This window comes from Microtus pennsylvanicus, chromosome 11 (assembly GCF_037038515.1).
Source record: "Microtus pennsylvanicus isolate mMicPen1 chromosome 11, mMicPen1.hap1, whole genome shotgun sequence".
Classification (NCBI taxonomy): domain Eukaryota; kingdom Metazoa; phylum Chordata; class Mammalia; order Rodentia; family Cricetidae; genus Microtus; species Microtus pennsylvanicus.
In genome coordinates this window covers 69,732,002-69,757,989 of record NC_134589.1, presented here as the reverse complement: position 1 = coordinate 69,757,989, position 25,988 = coordinate 69,732,002, and the positions used below count along the sequence as shown (strand labels likewise).

The 25,988-nt window shown below is 49.3% G+C and overlaps 2 protein-coding genes and 1 long non-coding RNA gene across 7 annotated transcripts; 1 reads left to right on the top strand and 2 right to left on the bottom strand.

The window, feature by feature from the left end:
* Positions 1-1,438: 1,438 nt before the first annotated feature.
* LOC142860869 (uncharacterized) lies at positions 1,439-4,194 on the bottom strand. Its single transcript, XR_012912414.1, has 3 exons — positions 4,102-4,194; positions 3,285-3,417; positions 1,439-2,980 (listed from the first exon to the last, which is right to left on the bottom strand). It is a non-coding gene; the product is annotated as an uncharacterized LOC142860869 (long non-coding RNA).
* Positions 4,195-4,420: 226 nt separating this feature from the next.
* On the top strand, positions 4,421-8,755 carry Nhp2 (NHP2 ribonucleoprotein). The gene is made up of 4 exons (XM_075992719.1): positions 4,421-4,657; positions 4,917-4,986; positions 7,655-7,760; positions 8,400-8,755. Exons 1-4 carry the CDS (start codon positions 4,498-4,500, stop codon positions 8,523-8,525), a joined length of 462 nt encoding a protein of 153 aa, XP_075848834.1. The 5' UTR covers positions 4,421-4,497; the 3' UTR covers positions 8,526-8,755.
* An 813-nt stretch (positions 8,756-9,568) lies between these two features.
* Positions 9,569-23,794, bottom strand: Rmnd5b (required for meiotic nuclear division 5 homolog B). 5 transcript variants are annotated; one of them, XM_075992717.1, is made up of 11 exons: positions 23,465-23,640; positions 17,371-17,490; positions 16,748-16,898; positions 14,571-14,716; positions 14,314-14,454; positions 13,292-13,392; positions 12,821-12,987; positions 11,596-11,761; positions 10,371-10,473; positions 10,124-10,278; positions 9,569-10,032 (listed from the first exon to the last, which is right to left on the bottom strand). In XM_075992717.1, exons 3-11 carry the CDS (start codon positions 16,884-16,886, stop codon positions 9,969-9,971), a joined length of 1,182 nt encoding a protein of 393 aa, XP_075848832.1. In that variant the 5' UTR covers positions 16,887-16,898; positions 17,371-17,490; positions 23,465-23,640; the 3' UTR covers positions 9,569-9,968. The 5 variants fall into 5 exon arrangements, with proteins under 5 accessions (XP_075848832.1, XP_075848831.1, XP_075848833.1 ...); XM_075992716.1 differs by lacking the exon at positions 17,371-17,490 and adding an exon at positions 18,270-18,329 and having other exon boundaries at positions 23,465-23,500; XM_075992718.1 differs by lacking the exon at positions 17,371-17,490 and having other exon boundaries at positions 16,748-16,894; positions 23,465-23,794.
* Between the last annotated feature and the right edge of the window lie 2,194 nt (positions 23,795-25,988).

Sequence of the window (25,988 nt, the reverse complement as noted above, 5' to 3'; positions counted from 1 at the left end):
AGCACGGCTACAGAAGCGAGACACATGGTTACAGGGATTTGATTGGACAATTCATATAAGGCCAGGTTCCCGTAGAGGACAGTCTGGTGGTTTCCTGGTAATCAGATAAACCGTCTACCCTGGCTCTATCTAGGATACAAACTCTTTTTCCCCTGCTAAGTTCCTCATTGCTTGGGGCCAGATGGCTGACGCCTGGCCCCTCCGCCCTTGTTTTCTTTCTTTTTTTTTTTTAAGATTTATTTATTTATTATGTATACAACATTCCTTCCATGTATGTTTGTATGCCAGAAGAGGGCGCCAGATCTCATTATAGGTTGTGAGCCACCATGTGGTTGCTGGGAATTGAACTCAGGACCTCTGGAAGAGCAATCAGTGCTCTTAACCTCTGAGCCATCTCTCCAGCCCTCCGCCCTTGTTTTCAAGTCGAACTTCCCTGCCCTAGTTTCACTTATGTTGCTCAAAAGTTCAAGCCTTGCAAAACGGCGTTACTGCTGCTTAGCTGTTGTCCACACTGAGTGGGGGTCTTTCATTCCCCCCTTTTTCTATAAACTGAATAAAATCCTTTATTCATTCAGCTGTCGTATCTATGTTTTCTGGGTCGAATTGCTTAAGTTGATGATATTGTTGTGTCAGTACCAAAGCCTGAATAACAGATAGCCTGTCCTTCATAAATTGCATCAGCCGATTAAGGATGCAGGCCCCGAAAAGTAAAATAAGTAGGATTATAATCAATGGTCCCATGATTGAGGAGACTAGGGTGGTAAACCAGGGGGACCGGTTAAACCATCCCTCAAACCAGCCTTGTTCATATTCAAAGAGCTGTTGTCTTTGTTTAAGTCTTTCTCTCAATTTTGCCATATTGTCCCTGACTAGTCCTGTGTGATCTGCAAAGAAGCAGCATTCCTCCTTTAAAGCTGCACATAACCCCCACTCTTTTTTTTCTTTTTTTTTCTTTTTTTTATTTCTTTTATTCTTTTTTTTCTTTTTCTTTTTCTTTTCTTTTTCCTTTTTTTTTCTTTTCTTTTTTTTTCTTTTTCTTCTTTTATTTTCATAACCCCCACTCTTGTAGGAATAATATATCTAATCCTCGTCTGTTTTGCAGGACCACTTCAGACAGCGAGGTTAAGGATTTTTCCAATGCGCTGACTGATTCTTCCAAGGCCTTTATGTCAGTGTGCAAGGCTGCCTGCAGCTGCCTAAATTGCTGGGTAGCTGCAAGGGCAGTTGCATCTGTTCCCACCCCGGCAGCGATGCCGCCAACGGTCAATCCCCCAAGTAGTAGAGCTAGGTTCAGGGACACCGGTTCTCTTCTGAATCTAGGTCTTCCCTCGAACTGGGTATAAACATATTCAGGCTCATGATAAGTTACCTTTGGCCATAATTCGATCAGCACACAATAATCAGAAGACATTTAAGACAGAGGAGGACACACAGGGGGTTAGTCCCGTGCTGCATGCCCAGTAAGTACCATTGGGGGGTATTACGTAGTAGGCACCGGAGGACAGGGTCTGCGTGGAGTTGCAGAGGGGTGAGTGAGAGGTTGGGACCTTTCCTATGCAGAGACCTTTGCCTGATACTTCTGACAACGTCAATTTATGTTGCGGGGCACTTGAGCATTGAGCCGGTGGAGAAGTTTGATTGGTATAATTTCCCATCAGAGCCACCCCTTCATAGTATGGGGGTCTGGATAGTAGGCAAAGCCAGCATTCCTGAGTCTTGTTGGGATTAGTTACATTTAGGGCTAGATATGCCCCTTGTATCAAGTAGCCTGTCCCCTGTGCCAGGAGCCTGGGTTATGTTCAGGCTCCTGGGTGCCTGGGTTGAGGTCTGGATTGCTGTGTTGGGGTTCTTACTTCAGAAAACGGGGACCTCTGCTCTAGTTGGGGGCTTTTGGTCTCCTATGACCGGGTTGGGTCCTACTGCTTTGCTGGCTGTTTCCACTTTTAGTTTAATTGTAAAGAGAATTCCTTTATCTCCTCCCCCCAGATACCATCTCAGACCCCATCTATAGCCATCCTGCCATCCGGTAGCTTGTTTTCCGGCCTCTGTAAATGAGATTTGGAGGGGCAGGCATGTTTCATTAGTACATTGAAAGCTACCCCATCCTCTTCGACCTTCCTCCTCTCCACATTCAGCTTTATAGTTATTTGGCCACCAACCAGGTGGGGGCTTGCTCCATCCTCGCTTGACGGTTATCTTATCCCAGCTGGATGAGGGTCGCCAATAGGCGTCTCCTGTGGTCTCACAACCCCAGACTGCACAGAACAATTTTTCATACCCCCCGCATTTATAAGCCAGCTCGGAGGATCTCCCGTCCCGTGGACATACATAGAAATCGGCACCTGCTAGAATACATCTTCTCCTGGTGGAGGAGCATCCTTCCACCCCTTCTCCCCCTGAAGTGGGTTCCATCTTTTTGGCTAATTGGTTGGGTTGTTTATCTGCAATATCCCATGTGTCCGACCCGGCTGCCAACTGGCAGAAATCAGGCGTGAGAGTAGGCCACCAGGTGTTGAGGGCGTGGCTGGCCTTAGTTTCCCAGGCAACCTCCCCTCCTGAGGTAAGTACCTGCCAGGTCAAGGTATGGACCTGGTGAGGGTTGGCGGGTGACCCCCCTTGTGTTCCCAGAATAAACATCAGGATGAGGAGCGGACAAGCCTTATCTTTAGAGGGTTTTGAGAGCGCTGGACCCTCCATGACGGTTCTGCTGTACATTGGTCTGGACGGGCTGCTTTTACGTGGGAGGCGTGGACCCAGGCCGAGATGCTGTCAACCTTTAGTGCTGTTGGAGCGGTCAGCAACACGGTGTAGGGCCCTTTCCAGCGGGGTTCCAAGTTCTTAGTCTGATGTCTGCGGACCCACACTGCGTCACCAATCTGGTAGTTGTGTGGTACCACCGGTTTGTCCAACTGCTCCCGGTAGACTGCTGCGAGGGGCTTCCAGACCTCTCGTTGCACGATCTGGAGCGCCTGCAAATGAGCTTCCAGAGAGGGGCTATTAGCAAAGTCTGAAATATTGGAGTCAAAGAAATTGATGAAGGGCGGGGGCGCCCCATACAGTATTTCAAAAGGAGTGAGTCCATGGGGTCCTGGAGTGTTTCTGGCCCTATACAGAGCCAAGGGTAGTAGGAGTACCCAGTCCCTAGAGCCAGTTGCAAGCGTTAATTTGGTTAAAGTCTCTTTTAATGTTCTGTTCATTCTTTCTACCTGACCTGAGCTTTGGGGTCTGTACGCGCAATGTAATTTCCAGTCAATCCCCAATAATTTGGCCACCAATTGACTTACCTGGGAGACGAAGGCGGGCCCGTTGTCCGAACCCAGGACTTGTGGCATACCATACCTGGGAAAGATCTCTTCCAATAGCTTTTTGGTCACCATTTTAGCTGTCTCATGCTTGGTTGGGAAGGCTTCCACCCATCTCGAAAAAGTGTCCATGAATACCAATAAGTACCGGTATCCATACATTCCTGGTTTTACTTCAGTAAAGTCAATTTCCCAATGTATTCCTTCAGGCTGGGGCGGTGGGTTTTTATAGGGTAGGGGAGCAATAAGCACGGCTACAGAAGCGAGACACATGGTTACAGGGATTTGATTGGACAATTCATATAAGGCCAGGTTCCCGTAGAGGACAGTCTGGTGGTTTCCTGGTAATCAGATAAACCGTCTACCCTGGCTCTATCTAGGGTACAAACTCTTTTTCCCCTGCTAAGTTCCTCATTGCTTGGAGCCTGATGGCTGACCGCAGATATCCTGCCTGGCCCCTCCGCCCTTGTTTTCAAGTCGAACTTCCCTGCCCTAGTTTCACTTATGTTGCTCAAAAGTTCAAGCCTTGCAAAATGGCATTACTGCTGCTTAGCTGTTGTCCACACTGAGTGGGGGGTCTTTCAGTCTTATTTTTGAGGCAGGACCTTACCATGTTGCCCTAGTAGGGTCTCACTGTATTGTCCTGGCTAGCTTCGAACTCACCATGTAAGACCAGGCTGACCTAGAACTTAGTTCTACCTGCCTCTGCCTCCCCAGGGCTGGGATCAAAGGCGTGCGGCTCATAGTTTGAGCAACAGGATCCAAGAAGGGGGAAAAGAAAACATGAAAAAATCTTTACCTGATCCAGGACTTAGCTAGGCAGCAGCATCGGGAGCCACACTAGTAATGCCCCAAGCCTCGCCCCCTTCCTTTTCAATGCCCCCGCCTCTTTCCCTTTGGGCCCCGCCTCCCTGCCCCAGGCCCCGTCCCTTGTCGGCAGGCGCTCCACTCCTAAACCCCGCCTCCCCAGGATTCCGCGGGCGAAATCCAAACCTGGCACCTAGGTTGCCTTGTGACCCCGCCCCTATGGCAAAGAACCCACCCCCGGCACGTCTATTTAGCGATTGGTCGGTGCAGAGTACCTCGTTTCCCAATTGGTCACGGGATAGGGCAGCTTCGTGACCCGGAAGTGATCTCGGAGGCGGCGGCCGCGTGGTTCGTCTGTACGGCCGATTGGGTTGCCGTGGCTGCTAAGATGACCAAAATAAAGGCCGTCCCCGAGGATTCTGAGGCGCAGGCGGAGGGCGGCAGCGAGGAGCGCACGTACGAGGAGCTGCTGGTCAACCTGAACCCCATCGCGCAGCCGCTGGCTTCCCGCCGCCTGACGCGCAAGCTCTACAAATGCATCAAGAAGGGTGAGGTGGGGGGCCGGGCGGTGGTGGCGCACGCCTTTTATCTCCGCGCTCGGGAGAGAGGCGGATCTCTGTGAGTTCGAGGTCAGCCTGGTCTACAGAGCTAGTTCCAGGACAGCCAGGGCTGCACAGAGAAACCCTGTCTCGAAAAACGAACAAACAAAAAGGGTGAGGTGGCCGGGTATGTGGTGAACGCGGCCCGGACGAGTGGGGCGGGTAGATTCGGGCTGGACGAAGCCGCCGCTCACGCTTCTCTTTGCAGCCGTGAAGCAGAAGCAGATTCGGCGCGGAGTGAAGGAGGTTCAGAAATTTGTCAACAAGGGCGAGAAAGGGTAAGAGCCAGTCTTTCGCTGCTTTAAAAAGTGTTGTGTGTTATTTGTTGCAGCGCTGGGCATTGAACCTAGGGCCTGTGCGTGCTAGACAATTACTCTGCCATTGAGGTTACGTTTTCAGTTGATTAAGAAGGAATTTCGCTTACCTCGGTGCTCTGTAAAGGTAAAGTTGACTCCGACCAGTCAAGGCGGTCAACTGCCTTCAGTGCGGACACCCACATCACTTGCAGGCACTCCCCAATGTGTGACAGGGAAGAAAACAAGCCCAGCCCACTGGGGATTGGCAGTACGTTTCCAGACTTCAGGCAACATGATGTGTGGAGACGTTTTCCAAAGCAGGCCAGAGGAGGATAAAGGCTAGCTTCGGCTACATAGCAGGTCTTTAGGCCAGCATGGGCTATGAAAGTGCCCCTAAAAACAAAGCAGAGAGGTAGAATGATAGCCGGGAGTGGTGGCGCACGCCTTTAATCCTAGCACTTGGGAAGCAGAGGCAGGCGGTTCCGAGTTCCAGGCCAGCCAGGACTGTGTATAGAGACCCTGTCTCAAAAAAGGAGAGAATGAATGAACGTTAGTTTGGGGGTGGGATCCTGAGAGCAGGCGCTCAGGCAGGGCAGAGATTAGTAGTTAAGCGCCTCACGAAGGCCTTTACTTTTGTTTGTTTGTTTGTTTTTCGAGACAGGGTTTCTCTGTTGTTTTGGAGCCTGTCCTGGAACTAGCTCTTTTTTTTTTTTTTTTTTTTTTTTTTTTTGGTTTTTCAAGACAGGGTTTCTCTGTGGCTTTGGAGCCTGTCCTGGAACTAGCTCTGTAGACCAGGCTGGTCTCGAACTCACAGAGATCCGCCTACCTCTGTGGAACTAGCTCTTGTAGACCAGGCTGGTCTCGAACTCACAGAGATCCGCCTACCTCTGTGGAACTAGCTCTTGTAGACCAGGCTGGTCTCGAACTCACAGAGATCCGAAAGGCGTGCGCCACCACTGCCCTGCTACATTTTTTTTTTTGACTTATTTTGTGTGTGACTTATTTTGCCTAAATGAATATGTTTGTGCGGCACTGGTATCCTTGGAGACCAGAGGAAGGCAAGTGGCAGATCCCCTTGGACTGGAGTTACAGATGGTAATATATCACCATGTGGGTGCTGGGAATCGAACCTGGGCCCGCCAGCATTTCTCTAGACCTCGTGGGGCTTTTAAAGCCATAGTAGATTTGGTTTTTGTTCTGAGAATGAAGTGAAAGCTGGAAAGTGATACTGAGGGAAGAATTCGGAGAGGCAAATCAGACTTAGGAAGCCGGTGTCCACGCCCAAGCCAGGTGATGGGGCGAGAGTGAAGGTTGGATGTGAGAGGACGGTCTCAAGTGACAAGTCTGTGCCTTCTAGGTGCCAGTTTGGGGTGTAGTCTGTGACTGCAGACAGTGGAGGGAAACCAGGCTTGTGTGAAAACGTTTTTATTTTTATTTTATGTATGAGTACGCTGCATGTTCACCTGCGGGCCAGAAGAGGGCACCAGATCCTTTAGTTGTGAGCCACCATGTGGGTGCAGGGAATTGCACTCAGGATCTCTGGAGAACAGCCAGTGCTCTTAACCCCTGCACCATCTCTCCAGCTTTTCAGTATTTCAGATGGTTCCTTTATTACGTGTGTGTGTGAATGTGTCTGCATACGTGTGCACTCTGGTGCATATATGGATGTCAGAGGACAGACAACTTGTGAGAGTTGATCTTCTCCTTCCACCATTTGGGCTCCAGGGATTGAACTCAGGTGCTCAGAGCTGGCAGCGAGTGCCTTTATTCACGGAGGCCTCCTGACACGACATGGAAAATGCCCTGGACATGCTCTGCTTAGCTCTCCTACTGGCAGGTGGTTGTGTGTTTGCTGGGTAAAGGCCTGCTGCCTCCAGGTGGCACCTGGCACCTTGATTATGGGTCAGGGCAGCCAAGGAGAGGGCAGTGAGGACCAGCCCTATGCCAGAGGGGATGGAGTATGGACGCAGAGTTCTGCACCAGAGGCTCTTGGTGTGCCACCACTTTAGAGAACTAACACTCTTCCTTCGGGTGGAGATTGAGGAGTTGGGGGTCTGTACACTGATAGCCCACAGCCTTAATTGAAGACTCTGGCAAACTTTCTCTTGGGACAGACCCTGTCTGTTGTTCAAATCTTTGGTATGGCCACTGCCAATCTCTGCAGCTTTGTTCTCTGGCCCCTCCTAGTATGTATTGTATTGTGCAAAACATGATAACCCTTGTTCTTGGCATCCGGCCTTTCAGTACTCTGATGCCATTGGCCTTACTCTGTCCCTGCCCCTGTCGTTCTGGGAGCCTCCTCGTGGCACTCGGGTCTCTATTCAAGAGTCGTCTTCTAACTGGAACATTACTATCAAGAGTTGAGTTCCTGTTCCTTGGCATCCCTCCCATACCTCATCTGTCCCAGCACATTTGGTGGCATTTATCTGCTGTCAAGTAGAGATCATGTCCCCCAGAAGAAATGCATTTGCCAAACACGACTTTACACCCCATTCTGAAGTTGGAGGCTGGCATTGACTGTGGGCTCCTTGGAGGCAGGGCATCTTACTCATTTCTGCTCACAGCCCAGCTGTAGGTATTGCTTACAACTGTACAACAGAAAGGGAAGGAGGAAGCAAAGGAAAAATGATGGTGGTTTCTCTCGTTGCAGAATCATGGTTCTGGCAGGAGACACATTGCCGATTGAAGTATACTGCCATCTTCCAGTTATGTGTGAGGACCAGAACTTGCCCTATGTCTATATCCCCTCTAAGACGGTGAGGAGCTTACACCTACTTTGCCCCACCCCCAACTTAGTCCTAGGCAGGCTAGATGAGGAAGTAACTCCAGTGTTAGAATTCACAGGTCTGGATGGCTTGTCTCCTCCTTATGTCACCCGGGCTGGCCCTAGTCTTTGTGGCTCAAGCAATCCTGCCATACTAAGACTAAAGTGCATGGCACATGACTGGCAGATTTCCTTCCTGTAAGAGGGGAATCTTCAGTATGCTGAGAATGGAAACAGACTGCATTTGAATGTGCCTTGTAAAGTCTTTAAGATGTGGCACCCATGATTGTACTGTTAAGTAGGTTTGTGATCAGAGCACTAGGACCTATAGCTGTCCTAGTGCATGCACAGCTAGGACCATGTCTGGAGCACAGGGATGGAAGGGTTGCAGGGACTTACAGAACAGAGGCACTGCCCTGCCTATAGGGATACCCTCCTAGGCCATGTGGGAATATTCAGTATAGGCTTGGGGGACCGTGGCTTAAAAGCTTAATTTGAGTTGAAATGATGGCAACTAATCTGAAATATTCTTAAATATAATGTGTGCCGATAGAACATGGCTGTGGGTCAGGTTTGGCTGATGGGTCACTGTGGCCCCTGTTCCCAACAGTTTTTCTCCTCTTTTATATAGGACTTGGGAGCAGCAACAGGCTCCAAGCGCCCCACCTGTGTGATAATGGTGAAGCCCCATGAGGACTACCAGGAGATCTATGACAAGTGCCTGGAGGAGGTGCAGGCCCTGCCAGCGCCTCTGTGAGAGACTTGCACCGCAGCCTATTCCAGGAGCTGCCGGGCTGGCTGCAGGCGGCTGCCCACTCTTAACAGCATCTCCCCGATTTCCTGACGTGTGAATTCTCCCCAGGCAGCTCCAGCAGCTGTTCTTGGAGGTAGAGCCAGCATCTCTCCATCAGTGCCATCTCCTGTTGAGCTCAGATGAAGACAGCTCCAAAAGTGTGGGGTTGAAGTAAATGCTGAGGGGAAAACGTGGCGAGTGTGTGGGTGTTTCTTAAGCTCCAGCTGCTGAGGGAGCCAGGAAGTTGGTAGGAGGAACAGAAGCGACTTTCAGTGGAGAGCCCCAAGAGTATACCTTGCAAGTGCTCAGAGCTGCCCCCAGTCCCACTCCAGGACAGGTGTGGCCTTAGAGATGAGGCTTCAGCTCACACAAGCCTGTGGTTCCTTTGGCAGGGATGCTTCCGACAGCCTTACATAGTGGATAGAATTAGTTTGCCCTCCCACATGGCAAATTTTAAATAGGAAATGAAGCTAAATACACAACCCTAGGTCCTGGAGGCCTGGAGAGATGGCTCAGCATTTGAGAGCACTGGCTGTTCTTCCAGAGACCTTGAGTTCAGTTCCCAACACCCACATGGTGGTTCACACCTGTCTATAATTCCAGTCCCAGAAAACTGAAGTTCTTCTCTGGCCTCTTAAGGGCACCAGATACATGGTGCACAGACATACATGCAGGCAAAACACCCATACATAAGTTAAAAACCCCAGGTTCTCTGATAAAACTTTGAAGCATTTTAACTTCAAGTTCCTGCCTATAAAAAGCCCCACACAGGATTAGGACACAACAACCTAGTTCAAACGCCCTGGAATAATCAGGTGAATTTGGGCTCAGAGGTTCCAAGCTGGTTGGGACTACAAGCTTTCTTCTTCCTGTGTCCCCTTACACAGGTATATAGTAAAGTACCCTGCCCAGGTCAGCCGGCCATCTAGGTTTTCCCCCTACCAGAGGTGCTAGAATGGTAGTGCTGCCACCAGGTGATGCCCAGTACCTTACGTAGCAAGCAGTCATTTATCAGTGAAGGAGAAGGGCTGTGAATATATTTGTTCGAAGTTATAAAAGGGCATTCAGTTCTAGTAGGCTATTTACAGTGGAGAATGCATACGTACAGTTGACTGTACAGAAGGAGGTGAGCCACAGCTGGTCAGCTCTGGCTTGATGCCAGGAGTAGAAAAATGTTTTCGATAGCAAAGCCTTGGCTGCTCAGTCAGAGGCAAGTGTAAACAGAAAGACAGTAGAACACAGCACCAGTCCCTCTCACAGCCAAAGAATTGTAGGCTGGTTCAGGCCTTGGCCTCTGCCTGCCAGGCCTCTTGGTAGTGCTGGTCACCATCCACTTAAGTCAGTCCCCTCACCAAGGCAAATCAAGGCCCATGGGTGGAAGCACCTTCAAGCAAAAGTTCCTTGCCATCAGAATATGATACGTTTCCCATCTGCTGGATTCTGTTCCATGGGACAGTAGGGACACTTCAGCCTGCAAGGAAAGGGAAGGAAGAACATCGCAGGGCAGGGCAGGGCAGGGCAGGGCAGCCAGGCTAGGATGGAGCCAGGCAGGGAGAACTTACTTTCCTCCATTGATGAGCTTGTTGAGTGCATCTCGGGAGATGACGTGGCCACAGAGAAGTTTGATGGGAGGGTTGGAATCTGAGGTCTGCTGTCGCAGGATAGGGCACGCAAACACGGAGTGATACCAGCACTTCATGCCCAGCTCGATCTCAATCTGAAGAGGCCAGCGAAAGGTTGAGAGCCACTTCCTGTCTGAGTTGTGCACCCCAGCACCTGCCTCTGGGTGCCTCCCCAGCCTGGCCTTACCGGCAGCTCATCCTTGTGACTCCACACACCAGTGCACTGCCTCTGTTCAATCACAGCTTTGATGTTCATCAGCACCGGCAGTGCCACACAGCCGGAAGCGAAACTGAGGAGCAGAGAGCAGGGGCTGAAGCAGTGGGATCACAGGAACCAGCAAACAGAGAACCGGCACACTGTCCCAAATAGGACTGGAGACAATTCTCAAGTAGTGTCAAGTCAGACTAGTCCTTGAATTATTTAATTTTAATTTATGTGTGCAAGTGTGTGCTTACATGTATGTATGTGGACCATGTGCATGCTCAGGCCAGAAGAGTGTGGTCAAATCCCCTGGAACTATAGGTAATGAGAGCTGTGAGCCATCTTGTGGGTACTGGGAACCAAACTCAGGTCCGCAGCAAGTGCTCTTAATCCCTGAGCTATCTCTTCTCCCAGACTTCTAAAGAGCCCCATACATAGCGTAGTATGGTCAACTCTCTATTCGCTTTAATACACCCCAAAATTAGAAAGGCTCCAGTATAGAAAACAGCCGGCAGATGAAATGCTTGTCCAAGACAGCGGAAAGCTCTTAATGGGGCCAGAGCCAGCCTGTAGTTTAGCAAACTCTGTTAAACATGGTACATAGTATGACATCTGTAAATGAGGTCAATCTCAAGATGACAGGGTAGCAGTGTGCCCACTGCCAGGAACCTCAGTTTGTGAGTACAGTATAGCCCTCCCCAACAGATCTCTAGGGGCAGTGGTGACCACTCCACAGCAACAGCATAAGTGAGTGCAGCCTGTTGTCTACAGTATGACAACTGTCCACTAAGGTACAATGTTTCTGGGGACATTCTAGGTGTTCTTTCTTCCTGTGAAACCCTGCAAGTTAGCTCATGGCAAAACTCCATCTTATCTGTTAACTGGGGTAACGGGACTTTAACTTGGGCCTGCTGTGGAGTGAGCTGAGACCTCTGCAGTGCCCAGGTTAAGCAGCAGCTCAAGTGTGTTACCTAGCACCCCAGTCTCCATGTAGGGAGGTGGTGTTTCAGTGAGTTGTGAGAGGGTGGCTGAGTTACTGGGAGGATGGCGTAGTTTCCCATGGGTACAGGAGTGGTGGGCTCTCTCTATAAAGACAAGCATTGTCCATCTAAAGGGAGAACGCAAGCCAGCTTAGGTTTGTGGAAGCACATGGCGGGGTTAGCACAGTTGTTCTCCATGCCTTTCCTGTGTGCAGGAGGCTGGGCCATACCTGACACTGAGAGGGGACTCCACGGAAAGCCCCAGCAGGGAACATGCATCCCGAGTAAAGGTCTCACAGATCTCTGCCCAGTGGCTGTTGTCTAAGAGATGGCAGTAGGGTGACTTCTCCAAGCCCAGCCGCAGGTACACCAGGCTGCCCATCATCACCTGGATTTCTACAAAGAATGGGACAGTAGCTCAGGGAGGAGGGCAGAGATTCTGCGCCATAGCCCAAGGAGCCACAGGGCTGCAAAGCCTTCTAACGTGCAGAGGAGGTGGCATCTCCATCCTGCTGCCAACCTGGAGGCAGGTAGGATGGTGAGGTCTCCAGCTTTCCGAGTGCATCACAAGCAAGCCTCTGCTTGGCAGAGACTGTCTCCACTCACCCACTCTAATCCTCCCCCGCTTCTTTTGTGACAGGTCTCTATGTAGATCTCTATGCAGCTCCTGTTCTGAGATTAAAGGCATGCACTACTATGCCTGACCTCTCCCCTTTAACAGCAAATCCAGATTTGAAGATTTCAGGAGACAGGAAGAGCTAAAACTGCTGTTTATGGGGAGGTGTCTCAGTAGTAAAACAGTTGTCAGCAGTAATGAAATACTGAGAAGTCTGGTTCTATCCCCAGAACCACAAAAAATAAAGTTGCTGCTTTGGTTTTGTGATTTTTATTTTATATATTTTTATTTGTTTCCTTCCCCCACTTCCCAAGACCGGGTTTCTCTGTGTAGCCCTGGCTGTCCTGAAACTTGGTAGTAGACCAGGCTGGCCTTGAACTCACAGAGATCCACCTGGCTGGTCTTTAATTCTTTTTTTTTTTTTTCTTTTTTGGTTTTTCGAGACAGGGTTTCTCTGTGGCTTTGGAGCCTGTCCTGGAACTAGCTCTGTAGACCAGGCTGGTCTCGAACTCACAGAGATCCACCTGCCTCTGCCTCCCGAGTGCTGGGATTAAAGGCGTGCGCCACCATCGCCCGGCTGGTCTTTAATTCTTGAGTCAGGGTCTTACTGTTACCACGCTAGCCTAAACTCTGAGATTGAGGTGGTTGGTCTTCCTGCCTCAGCTCTGCCTCTGATTTAGACCTCACTTTAGAGGCAAAAGAGGATCAAAAGTTTCTGAATTGTGGGGAGCCATCTTTCTTGTAAACAGAACTGTTTGTGGGTACAAGGACAGGCTACCTGACATGTCCAGACATTGGCTGGAGCCTAACCCCTATCTCCCAGCACCTTGGTCACTTACCTCTCTGGTGCAGCCGAGCAAAGGGCTGGAAGTGCCGGGCATAGCTGAGGGCCTCCAGCTGCTTCTCGGGGCCACCAGCCAGGAGGCGGATAAAGTGCAACCGGTGCAGCTTGAACTCCAGGGAGCTGTTGAGCTCCAGCAGGCGCTGCCGATGGGAGACAGCCCATCTGGGGAGAAAGAACACAGTGCCGGGAGTGGTGCTATAGAGGACCCTAAAGGACAATGTGAATCCCTAAGACAAGTATATCAGGGCCGGAGAGAAGGCTCAGCAGCTAAGAGCACTGACTGTTCTTCCAGGGGACCCGGGTTCAATTCCCAGCACCCATATGGTAGCTCCAGTTCCAGAGGACCTGAGACCTTCAAACAGACAAATGCAGGCGAAATACCAATGCTCATAAAATAAAAATAAATAAAAGATAGGCATATCTAGGTGAGATGACCACAGGCAAGCCCCACTGTGGGCACCCTTACTCCAGTGCAGGTCCCAGGTCTTGCTCATGTAGAGCTTCCAAGATCCGATTCAACTCCAAGAAGGGCTGCTTGAAGTCCAGGTCCACATTCAATGTTGATTCCTAGGGGAGATGGAAAGTAGTGTCTCCAAAATTCTGCCCGTAATAAAACTTCATCAGCTAAAGGTTGGCTAGGAAAAGGTAATGTTTGCCAGAGGAGCTGTCTGCCTATAGCATGAGCCCCTGTTCAGTGCCCAACTTGAGGCTAAGCATCATCATTGGTCAGTCACAGTAAAGGACCCTTTCCCTCCACTGCAGGAAGTCCCCAGGCCTGGCACTGAACGGCATAGTGAGAGATTACTTTTAATCTGCTTAATTACATCAAGGCAGAGTCTCCTGCTCCCTGTGTGTTTAACACCTAACTTGTGCTTAATCCCCTAAATAAAAAAAAAGCGCCTTGGCTTCACGCCCTGGCAAGCATCCAACTCTAACTAGAAATCAGTAACTTTGTTTTTTTTCAGATACACTTAGATTTATCTCCTGTTTTGTGTAGGGAGACCAAGACCAGGTTCCTTTCTAAAATAAATATAAAGAATGTCAATGGCTAGGCCTATGGGAGGGCCGGGCGCAGCTGCAAGCAATCCCAGCCCTTGAGAGAAGAAAGGAGGATGACCAGTTGGAGGCCAGCCTTGGCCATACAGCCAGACCTTAGCTCAGAAACATAAGAGACAAGGTGTGGTATCAGCACGTTGAGAGGCAGGAGGATCTCTTTGAGTTTGAGGCCAGCATAGTGAGTTTGTGGCCTACATAGTGAGTTCCATGCATTTCTCAACAACAAAACAAAAATAGTCAAGAATATAGGGTGGGAAAGAAAACTAGCAGATGATGAAATTGGCTGGGCGTGGTGGTGTGCACACCCAGAGTCCCAGGATTTAGGAGACTGAGGCGGGAAGGTAACAGGGAGGTCAGGATGGGTTACATAAGCAAGACCATCTCAAACACCAAGACAGACAGGTGCCCTTGTGCCGCCACAGCCGACATTACCTGGCACAGCTCCTCAGCTACACTGAGCATGCCCTGCTGGTACAGGTGCTCCACAATGGCCATCTGCAGGATCTGCTGCTGCTTTTCACGGGAGTCCCACACAGCATCTGAGACTACACCGCAGATCTCAGAGTCAAAGTTCTGACAGAGGAGAGATGGATCTGTGACTCAGGCACTTACACTGTGCTCCTGCCAAGCCAGCACACATTACTCTGCAGTGTTCCCACCCCTAGACCCTGGGCCACCCACACACTCACCCTGTCAATGGCTTTGCCCACTCGGGAGACGCTGCTATGAATGTCCTTATGGTCTGAAGCTAGTTTCTGGACTGTGTCTTTGATTTTTCGACAGCACTGGGACATTACAAGGGAGAGGGTAGCTGAGAGAGGGGTCCCCTGGAGAGCTGTGAAGACAGCAGACTGGATCAGGAGGCAGATCCTAAGACCTGCTTCTGCAGCAGACCTTCTACTTCCTCCTCCAAGCCCATGTGGTGGCCCAGAAGACAGCCCTGCGTGTCAGAAGTAAACACCTACTTCCAGTCTATGGTCAGCTACTTCTTTTTTTGGATCTCACTATGTATCTCTGGCTATCCTGGAACTTACTATATAGACCAAGCTGGCCTCTATCTCACAGAGATCCTCCTGCCTCTGATTCAAGAGTGCTAAACTATTGTCTAATGTGAAACTTGGGAAGTGGCCAAGTAGAACAAGGCAGTATGCTTATTTATTTTTAAGTTTTTAACATTTTAGCCAGATGGTAATGGCATATACCTTTTTTTTAAAAAGATTTATTTATTTATACAACATTCTGCCTCGATGTATGTCCGCACGTAAGAACATGGCGCCAGATCTCAGTACAGATGGTTGTGAGCCACCATGTGGTTGCTGGGAATTGAACTCAGGACCTCTGGAAAGAGCATCCAGTGCTCTTAACCTCTGAGCCATCTCTCCAGCCTGCATATACCTTTTTTAAAAAAAAATTATTTATTATGTATACAATATTCTGTCTGTGTGCATGTCTGCAGGCCAGAAGAGGGCACCAGACCTCTTTACAGATGGATGTGAGCCACCATGTGGTTGCAGGGAATTGAACTCAGGACCTCTGGAAGAGCAGGCAATGCTCTTAACCACTGAGCCATCTCTCCAGCCCTATACCTTTTTTTTTTAAATCCAGCACTCGGGAGGCAGAGGCAGGCAGATCTCTGTGAGTTTGAGGTCAGCCTGGTCTACAAAGCAAGTTCCAGGACATCAAGGACTACAACATGGAGAAACCCTGTCTCAAACAAACAAACAACCCCCAAAATGCTGAGCATGGCATACACCTTTAATCACAACACTTGGGAGGCGAAGGCAGGTGGATCTCTGTGAGTTCTAGGACAGCCAGCACAATATAAAAAAAACTTGTCTCAAACAAACAAAATCTGTTTAGTTAATTGCATGTAGGTGGGGGGTGGGGAACCATGACCTGCATGTGTGCTAGGATGTACCCTGGAAGTCAGAAGACAGCTTTCATGAGTGAGCTCTCTCCTTGCACCATGTGGGTCCCATCGGCTTGGCAGCAGGTGCCATTTACTTGCTGAGCCATCTCTTGAGCCCATAGGCCAGGATTTCATTTTCTCAGCCGTAAAATTCTATGTTGCTGTGAATGCTGACTTGGCTCCTGTGTGCTCTCTTATTTTGTGTATTGGATGTACACAGGCTTTCCTGTGAACCGTCAAGTTAAACTCAGAATTACCATGGACACAGCAATTCCACTTCCAGGAGAAACAAATATGTACACACAGTGTGAACACTCTTCCTAGCATTCTTCAAGTTAGCCAAGAGGTAGAAACAACCCAGTGTCTGTCCACTAACAGGTACAAGATGTCATACATGCACACAGTAGGATAATGACATTAATCATTCACAATAGAAATAAAACCTGGGGACATGATTACCCCCAAAGTAAATTAAAAGTAAAAGTAGTTGCAAAGCAACATAGAGAAACCCTGTGGGGCTGGAGAGATGGCTCAGCGGTTAAGAGCACTAACTGCTCTTCCAGAGGTCCTAAGTTCAAATTCCCAGCAACCACATGGTGGCTCACAACCATATGTAATGAGATCTGGTGTCCCCTTCTGGCCTACAAGCATACATGGAAGGAATATTGTATACATAATAAATAAATAAATCTTTTTTTTTTTTAAAAAAAAAAGAGAAACCCTGTCTTGGAAAAAAACAAAACAACAACAACAAAAAAGTTAGTTGAAAAGAAAATGTCCAGAGAAACCCTGTCTTGAAAAACAAAAAACAAAAAAAGAAAGAAAAGGTCAAAGTAATTTTCTGAACAAGCTGAGGCTTTCTTTGCCACCTTCAAGAAAGCCTAGAGATGCATGTCCAAGACTCTACCACCCAGTCAGTAGCCCAGGGCTACATGATCCCTAGGGAATATCACCCACCTGCATTGGCCAACTCGGCCCTCAGCTGGCCCACATAGTGCAGCAGTTCCTCCAGGCTCTGCTCGCAGTGTTGCCCGTAGGTCAGGAACTTGTGCAGGACTTTGTCGAGCTCCCTCTCCACACACGCACACTGCTCCATGGTGGCCTCTGCCTAGTGAAGTGAACTGGGTCAGGCCAATGTGTGTGGGTTACTCCGCAGCATTTCTTCAGGTCCCTCACCACTCCTGAGTAAAATATCAGTGCCCTGCTAAACAAAGTGCTTCTGAGCCAACCTCACTGAGGTGTCCAGTGGACAATGAAGGCTGGAGTTCGAGGCTAACCTGGTCTACAAAGCAAGTTACAGAAGTTACAGGACTAGCCAGGGCTGTTACACAGAGAAACCCTGCCTGTCTCAAAAAACAAAAATAAAGAAAATTACTGTCTTGAACTTTTTGCCCTGTTATCTTTGTCCTGCCCACCCCACACACAATATACACCTTTTTTTTGTTTGTTTGTTTGGTTTTCAAGACAAGGTTTCTGGAACTCCTTGATTTGTAGATCAGGCTGGCCTTAAACTCGCCGAGATTCTGCATGCCTCTGCTAGGATTAAAGGTGTGCACCACACTGCTCAGCTCAATACACACCTCTTTAAAAGATTATTACTTATGTGTGTGCATGTGGGTGTCAGAGTAGGTCAGAATTGGGCTTCAGATCTCTTGGGGTTGGAGAACTGCTCCATGTGGGTGCTGGAAACCAAACTGGACCTATGAAAGAGCAGCAAGAGCTTGTGACTACTGAGCCACCTTTCCAGCCAATACTTTTTAATGTACAGAGCAACCTTAAGTGTCATTCGCAAGAATGCTGTTTACTTTTTAGACAGGGTCTCACTGGTCTGGAGCTCACCAATTGGGTCAGACTGGCTAGTCAGTGAGCCCCAGCGGCCCACTGGTCTCCAGCTGAGATTACAAACATGAGCATGAACCACCATACCCAGCATTTCTTTAAATTACATTTTCCCCCCAGGAGACAGGGTTTCTCTGTGTAGCCCTGGCTGTCCTGGTACTTGCTTTATAGACCAGACTGGCCGCAAACTCAGAGATCCTCCTGCCTCTGCCTCTTGAGTACTGGGACTAAAAGTGTGTGCTACCCCTGCCAGGCGAATTACTTTATCATTTTATGTGTTTTATGTGTTTTGCTTCATGTACATACATATGTGTTGCAGGATATTTGATTGCACTGTGAAACTGCAAGACTACGTTTATTAGCCACAGAGAGGACGGAGAAGCTAGGAATATGGGTCGAGAGACTCACAAGAAGGAATAGGGAGGGACTTAGAGATCTGAAGTCTTCTTTTGGTTTGGGAGGAGTAGAGAGAGGCTACACTTGCTTGCTAAGTCTCTGCCCAAAAAGGAAGGTCAGCTGGTTGCTTCTGGCTTCTCTGATCTAGCAGGTTTTCACCGCAATATCTGACTCCAAAGTCTTTATTGGTAAATAGAACTATACAGACTTAGTTAAAACCTATATTTAGTGGCTGAGCCGGTACCTGTTGGAACGGAAGTCCCCCAAGCCTCAGTCTGAGCGGTGTGGGGTGCTGACTGTTGGGCTGCAAGGGCACAGATGATAGTTAAAATATGAGTAGATTCAGGTGCAGTCACTGACAACAGAAAAACATACATATGTGTACCATGTATGTGCAGTGCCTGCAGAATCAAGAAGAGGGCACTAGATCTCCTTACAGGTAGTTATGAGCTACCTTGTGGATGCTGGGAAATCAAACCTGGGCCTTCTAGAAATGCAGCCAGTGCTCTTAGTGGCTGAGCCATCTCTCCAGCCCTAACAGCTGGCATACTTCTGGGTCCTAAAGGGCAAACGCTTCAGAGACTGAACCTTTGACAACCCTCACTTCCTTTCTTAATCAGAAGACTGGACCTAGCCGGGCGGTGGTGGTGCACGCCTTTAATCCCAGCACTCGGGAGGCAGAGGCAGGCGGATCTCTGGGAGTTCGAGGCCAGCCTGGTCTACAAGAGCTAGTTCAGGGACAGGCACCAAAGCTACAGAGAAACCCTGTCTCGAACCTCCCCTCCCCCCAAAAAAAGACTGGACCTAGCAGGCCATGTGGCAGAAAAACCCAGGCGCATGTTGCATGTAACTCATATATTTATTCACTGTGGCCACCTCTTCCAGTTTGTGGAACTGGTTTTTCATGTACTGTAGGGAGATAAGCCATGAAGGTAGTCCTTGAATGGCTGTTAATTCTAAGTGAAGCTTCAGGAATAACTGCCAACTCTGCAGGCTGGAGGGGCCTACCCTGTTGGTCGCCTACTGAAAGCTCCTTGTATCTGGACAACTAGAACCCTTGCTCTCACAGCTCCAGGCCCTGGAACATGATTGTTTTGGCTTGGGACAAGCAGAAAGATGCTACACTTGCTTGCTAAGTCTCTGGCCAAAAAGGAAGGTCAGCTGGTTGCTTTTGGCTTCTCCCTGGTTGAGTCCTCCAGACCAACTCCCCAGCTGTCACAGGCAGCTGGTCCTGGCCTCACCTACCTGGCTCCCTCCGCTCTGACTCTGTACCCTTGGTTCTGAACACTGAGTGATGAATACTGAGGCCTGCCTCCCTGCCACACCAGATGCTTTCTTGCTCAATGATGCATGGAGAGAGAGAGAGAGAGAGAGAGAGAGAGAGAGAGAGAGAGAGAGAGAGAGAGAGAGAGAGAGAGAGAGGGAGAGAGGGAGAGAAGGCGGGAGAGAGGGTGGGATTTATGTATGATGTGTATTGCACAGATGCATGCTTCTGAGTACAGGCACATATGTGCATGCTGCAGTGTGGGTACTGGAGGTCAGAGGATGGCCTTGGGTGTCAGTCTATCTTCTCTGTTCTTCACCACTGCGTAGTTCAGTCTAGCTGGCTTGAAAGCCTTCAGTGATAGTTAGTTCTGCCTCCCATCTCACTGTAGAAATGGAATGCTGGGCCAGGCAGTGGTAGCACACGCCTTTGATCCTAGCACTCGGGAGGCAGAGGCAGGTGGATCTGTGAGTTTGAGGACAGCCTGGTCTACAGAGTGAGTTCCAGGACAGCCAAGGATACATAGAGAAACCCTGTCTGGAAAAAAACAAACAAACAAACAAACAAAAACAAAAAAAGAAAAAGAAATGGAATGCTAGGCTTATTAGTTATCCTTAACCATGCCCGGCTTTACATGGGTTCTGGCGATTCAAACTCAGGTCCTTATGGTTGTATAGCAAGCAACACTGAGCTAGTGGCCCAGCCCTAAACTGACGCTGTACTTCTACCTCCTCCTCACTGTGGGCTCCTCCTAACCCTCTCCACTCTGCTCCGCTGCCCCCTTTTTTTCTCAAGACAGAGTTTCTCTGAGTAGCCCTGGCTGTCCTGTAATTCAGATCTGCTTGCCTCTGAGTCCCAGGTGCTGGGATTAAAGTTGCTCGCCACTGTCCCCTCCTTTTTAAGTAACCTGTGACATGGAATACACAGCTAATCCTCAGAATGCTGGCAACAGAGTAGATCTTCTGCACCCACACACAGGACTAGAAATAAGAGGACTGAGTTATGTGTCCCTCTAAAGGGGTCAATGTAGCCAGCTACCCAAAAGAATGGCATCACAAGAAGCCAGTGTCCATGGTGACTCCGAGATCTTCCCACTTCCTGCACTCTCCTAGTCCCATCTTGGCTTTACCATCTCAGCCTCACTTTAAAGTCACTTTCTCCCTCCCAGATGGGGACCCATGACAGGAAAGTGCTGGGCCTTGGCTGATAGTCCCATACACAGTAGAACTTGTAACCACAGTGTCCAGATGTCACAGCTCCAAAACCAAGCTCAACAGTTATAAAATAGTATAGGTGAAATGTAATAGGGACTCCCATTTAAAATGATCTCATTATTTTGCTTGGTACTAACTAACATTCCCCAGAGGCTCATTCTGCTTCAGGCTCTGCTCCGGTGACTTCACCCATTAACTCATCCCTCCATTCTCACAGCACCATGAGGTAGGGACAGTTATTAGACCCACTTCGCAGCTGAGCAAATGAGACAGGGAAAGATAAAAATAAACAACCCAAGGCCATAGCGCTGGGAAGTGGAGGAGCGGGAACAGAGGAAGCCTGGAATCTGGCTCTAAGCCGAGGCCCTCTCCTTAAGTACTTGACACAACAGGACCAGCAAAGCAGGTCGCAGGCCTGGCAGGAAAGGAAGTGTGTGTGTGTGATGTCTGGATACCAGAGCCACATTTATCAACTCAAGGACAGGATCTCACGAGGGTCAAATCTGGCCCTGTCAGATACCAACTGATACCAGGACCCTCAACAGAGGGAAGCCATGAAGGAAACTACGAGAAAGGCCGAGGATGGGCCAGGTAAATGTCTCAGTGGGGAAAGAGTGTGTCTGGTGACCTGAATATGATCCCTGGAACCACATGGGACCCACAGACGGGAAGAGGAAGGACGCCACAAAGCTCTCCTCTGACTGACAAATGTCTGCCAGGGCATTCAGGCCCGCCCCCAATAATAAATAAACACATACATTTTAAAGCTGAGGAGAGCCGGTTGTGGTGGGTATATACCTTTAATTTCAGTAATGGGGAGGAATAGGCAGAACAACCACTGTTAGTGCCTGGCCAACCTGGGCTAGTGAGAAAGTACACCCTGCTACCCACAAAAGTAAATAAGTGAATGAATGAATAAAAGAATTAAAGAGCTGAGGACAGGGGCTGAGAAGATGAGCTCCGTTGGTAAAGCGCTTGCGGCATCTGCTGTATTTAAAGGCATGTGCTACCACCCGGTCACACCACCTTCTTACACTGCATGTTCTAGGGATCCTCAGGCTTCTGCTCACCGAGCCAGCTCCCTCGTACAGCCTCCTTCTCTGCATCACAGACCTGAATCATCCCTCTAACTGCTTCTTCACATGACATACAGCACCTCCATTCCCTAGCCTTTGGGAATCGAAAGCTCCCAGTGGGCAGAAAGAGAAGGAAATGTCTTAAAATCCCACTTCAGGGGTTAGAGATGCTCAGTGTCTAGGAGCACTTGTTGCTCTTGCAGAGGATCCAGCTTCCTTTCCCAGCACCCACATGGCAGCCAACAACCTCCTCGTAACTCCAGTTCCAGAGGCCCTTCGAAAGCTCTCTACCGACACTGCATTCACGTGGTACACACACATGCAGGCAAAACCAGACCCATGCACATAAAAGTTTTTTTTTAAATATTTATTTATTTATTTATTATGCATACAATATTCTCTGTGTGCATGCCGCAGGCCAGAAGAGGGCACCAGACCTCTTTACAGATGGTTGTGAGCCACCATGTGGTTGCTGGGAATTGAACTCAGGACCTTTGGAAGAACAGGCAAAGCTCTTAACCACTGAGCCATCTCTCCAGCCCCCACATAAAAGTTTTTTAAAAAATTAAAAATCTGTTGTGTGTGGTGGCTCGTACCTCTAACTTCAGCACTCAGGAGGTGGAGGCAGATGAAGATCTCTGTGAGTTCCAGGCCAGCCTGGTCTAAAGAGTGAATTCCAGAACAGCTGGAATGTGAAGAAACATTGTCCCAAAATAAATAAGTAAATAAATAAAACAAAAAATAATAAATATTACTAAATTAATAAATATTAACAAATAAACTAATAATAAATCAACCAATCTGAGGGTGGGTGTGGTGATGCATGACTTTAATCCCTCCATCATTTTTTTTTTTTTTTTTGGTTTTTCGAGACAGGGTTTCTCTGTGGTTTTGGAGCCTGTCCTGGAACTAGCTCTTGTAGACCAGGCTGGTCTCGAACTCACAGAGATCCGCCTGCCTCTGCCTCCCAAGTGCTGGGATTAAAGGCATGCGCCACCACCGCCCGGCCTCCCTCCATTATTTGAGAGGCAGAAGTAGGTGCATCTTTGTGAGTCCGTGGCCAGCCTGGTCTACTTAGGAAGCTCCAGACTGCCAGGTGGTGGTGGTAACCTGTCTCAAAAAAAAAAAAGGGGGGGGGGAGTTGGAGAGATGGCTCAGTGGTTAAGAGCACTGCTTGCTCTTCCAAAGGTCCTGAGTTCAATTCCCAGAAACCACATGGTGGCTCACAACCACCTGTAATGGGATCTGGTGCCATCTTCTGGCCTGTAGGCATGCATGCAGGCAGACCACTGTATATTTAAATAAATCTTTAAAAAAAAAAAGAAAGAAAGAAGGGAGGGAGGGAGGGAGGAAAGGAAAGAAAAGAAAGAAAAGCTCCAGGCAAAGGAAGGAAGGAAGGAAGCAAGCAAGCAAGCAAGCTCCAGGCCATCCTGGGCTATAGGAGACCCTCCCTCAAAAGACAACAACAAAACAAGCTCCTCATTCTCATCCCTCTCGCCCTCACTTACCTACTCTTCCACCACCCGCCTTTCTGTTCACGGTCCACCCAGGTTATTTCTGCCGCCACCCTCTGCTGAAACTCTTTACCTCTTCCCAGAGCTAGCTCCTTATTTAGGTCTCGACACAAGTGTCATTTTTCCAGACCACATCTAATGCCCTGTACTTTACCCTCAAACAAATCATGTCTCTATTAATATTAGAAAGTTTCAAATAGTAATTCCTTCACCTAAAACTAAAAGAATGGGAAAGTCCACAGACCCTAGGGGACTGCCACGACCAGGACTTCACCCGCATTACGGTGCAGAAGACTGTCAAACTCCTACTCAGCCTTCCAGAGACCCTCCTGCGGTACCCCGCCAGGACTCCACCGCCCGCGGTTGGTTACCTCTGACCCTGTCAGGTGTACTGGGAGGCGTCTGAGTCGAGGCGACTCCACCAGTCCTTGGACGGTGCGGCCGACGACTGCTCCGGGCTTTGGTCGGGGCGCCCCGCACCCCGGGACCCGGAGCCCGCAGGCTGTCACCTAGTCCTGCAGCCCAGCCGGCTTCCGGCGCCGCTGTCATCGGAACCGGAAGGCGCGGCGGTTGCCCCTCGGGTAGGTCCGGACTCGCCCATGCGCGTTGTCGGGAAGCGTGAGGAGCCTGTCCCGTCTGGCCCGTGGCTTTGCCCAGAGTGCGGAATGGAATCGCCCGTCGGAGCCAAGCGGCAGTGAGCGCCTGCGCAGTGCCCCGGCGCCGCTTCCCGGCGGCCTGGAGCGAACCTTTTTCCTCCGGCAGGAACCACCGGAGGGTGGTCCTGGGTGTCTACCGGAAGTACTAGCCGGCGTACCTGCCTGTCTAGGGTTCCCAACGCAACTCTTTTTATTTATTTTTTTATTTTTTGGTTTTTCGAGACAGGGTTTCTCTGTGGCTTTGGGGCCCCCCTGGAACCAACTCTTACCTTCAGTCTGAAGTCTCTAATGCCGAGGCTGTTTGGGGAATCTGATGCTGGAGGAGGCAGCGAGTTCCAGACCAGTATGAACTACAAAATGATACTCCTCTGTCTCAGAAAATAACCAAATCTGAGCACTGTAGCACCTGCCTATAATCCTATAATCCCAGGAAGATCAAAAGTTCAAGAGTACATAGTGAATTAAACCAGCCTGAACTACTTGAGACTTTATCTCAAACAAACAACAACAAAACGAAAACCTGGGCGTTGCTCAGCGGTAGAGAAGTTACAGGCGTAGGTTACTCGGTTCATTCCCAGAACCCGAAAAACAAAAATTTCAAGACCGTTACATGTACGTGGCCCAGTGATTAGGAATTTCCTGTGATGCTTTTTGAAATACCAAATAATGTTTAAAGGAAGAGTCCTGAGGCACTGGGTAAAGTGCTTGCAGGACAAGCATGAGGACCTGCGTTGGGATCCCTGGTGCTGTTATAATGCTGGCCCACGCCTGGTGGCGCAGGCCTGTAACTGCAGCACTGGGTTGGGTAGACACGCGCGGATACCCGGGCCTGCTTGCCAGCTAATGTAGCTGAAAAGCGGAGCTCCAGGCTCAGTAAGAGACCATGTCTAATACGGTGGAGAGTGATAGAACGAGACGACCAAGATGCTCCTCTAGCCTCTATACACTTGCACAGGCCAGCACACGCGTGTACACGCGTTTACATTACACATACGCAATTTTAAGATTTTTTTTTTTTTTTTGGTCCTTGCCGCTCACCAATCCCTGTACTTCCACAGCCCCGGGACCTGCCGCAACCGCATGGTGACTCACAATCATCTGTAACGAGATCTGGCGCCCTCTTCTGACACACAGACAAACATGCAGACAGAACACTATACATAATAAATCTTTAAAAAAAAGATGGAGTGGGGGTTGTGTAACTACCCTAATTAAAAAGTGTGAAAGAGTCGGTTGGAGTGACACATACTGTGAGTTTGAAGCCGAAAAAGGGGGAGGAGGGCGAAGTTACAAAAGGAGATGACCCCCCAAACTGAAAAGGACTAGTTTTTTTTTAATCTTTTAAAAATTATTATTTTTTTCTTTTTGTTCTTTGCAGACAGGGTCTTCGGTACCCGAGACTGGCCTTGAACTCCTTGTATCAGGGAGGACATCTTTCCTAGGATTACAGGTCACCATCCTGTGACTCCTCCAGTGCCTCTTGCCTAGGAACAGAATAAAGAAGACTCCCTTCTTTCTCATTCCTTGACAAGCAGCTTCCGTTTTTCTGCTGGTTTCCCTCCGGGCCATTTATCGGCCCCCTCTTCAGCCTCCCCCACCTTGCACAATCTAGCTTTGTTTTCTTTACAGCCTTGGCTTGAAATCATGTGCTGTGTTGATTCTGTCTTCTTGCCCCTATCTCCGCCTCCCCAACTTTCAGGATAAAAGCTCCACTGGGCTCAGGACTTTGTCCTCCTCGCCACTGGAACAGAGCACAGAGATGCTGGGAGCTGACCGACATCCTTTGCTTATAAAAGAGGAAACTGTGGCTCACAACCTTCTGAAACACAGCAGGGAAAAGGGCGCTGCAGAGTGGGACGCGAACGGGCAGGGGCATCGTGGAAATGCCTGGCAATATCTCGGGAGCCTGGGTGGTCCTGGCCCCACGCGGAAGTCGCGGGGGCGAGAAATTGAATTAGCACTGCTTGGGGCAAAGAGCCAGAGCTGAAGAACCCGAGCCCCAGTAGGCAGGACCTCACAAGCTTTCTAGAACGCCCCAGGCTTTCCCACTTCCTCTCCCAGGATGCCTCACCATCAAGCAGGGTGTGAACAAAGCCACCTTCTACCAGAACCTGGGGCGGCTCACATTAGGCCTTTGAACTTTTGCGTCTTTCTCTGAGGGCCTGGCATTCTGTATTATTCTGTACTTTTCCTATGTATGAGTTTTTTTGGTTTTTTTTTTTTTTTTTTTTTTTTGGTT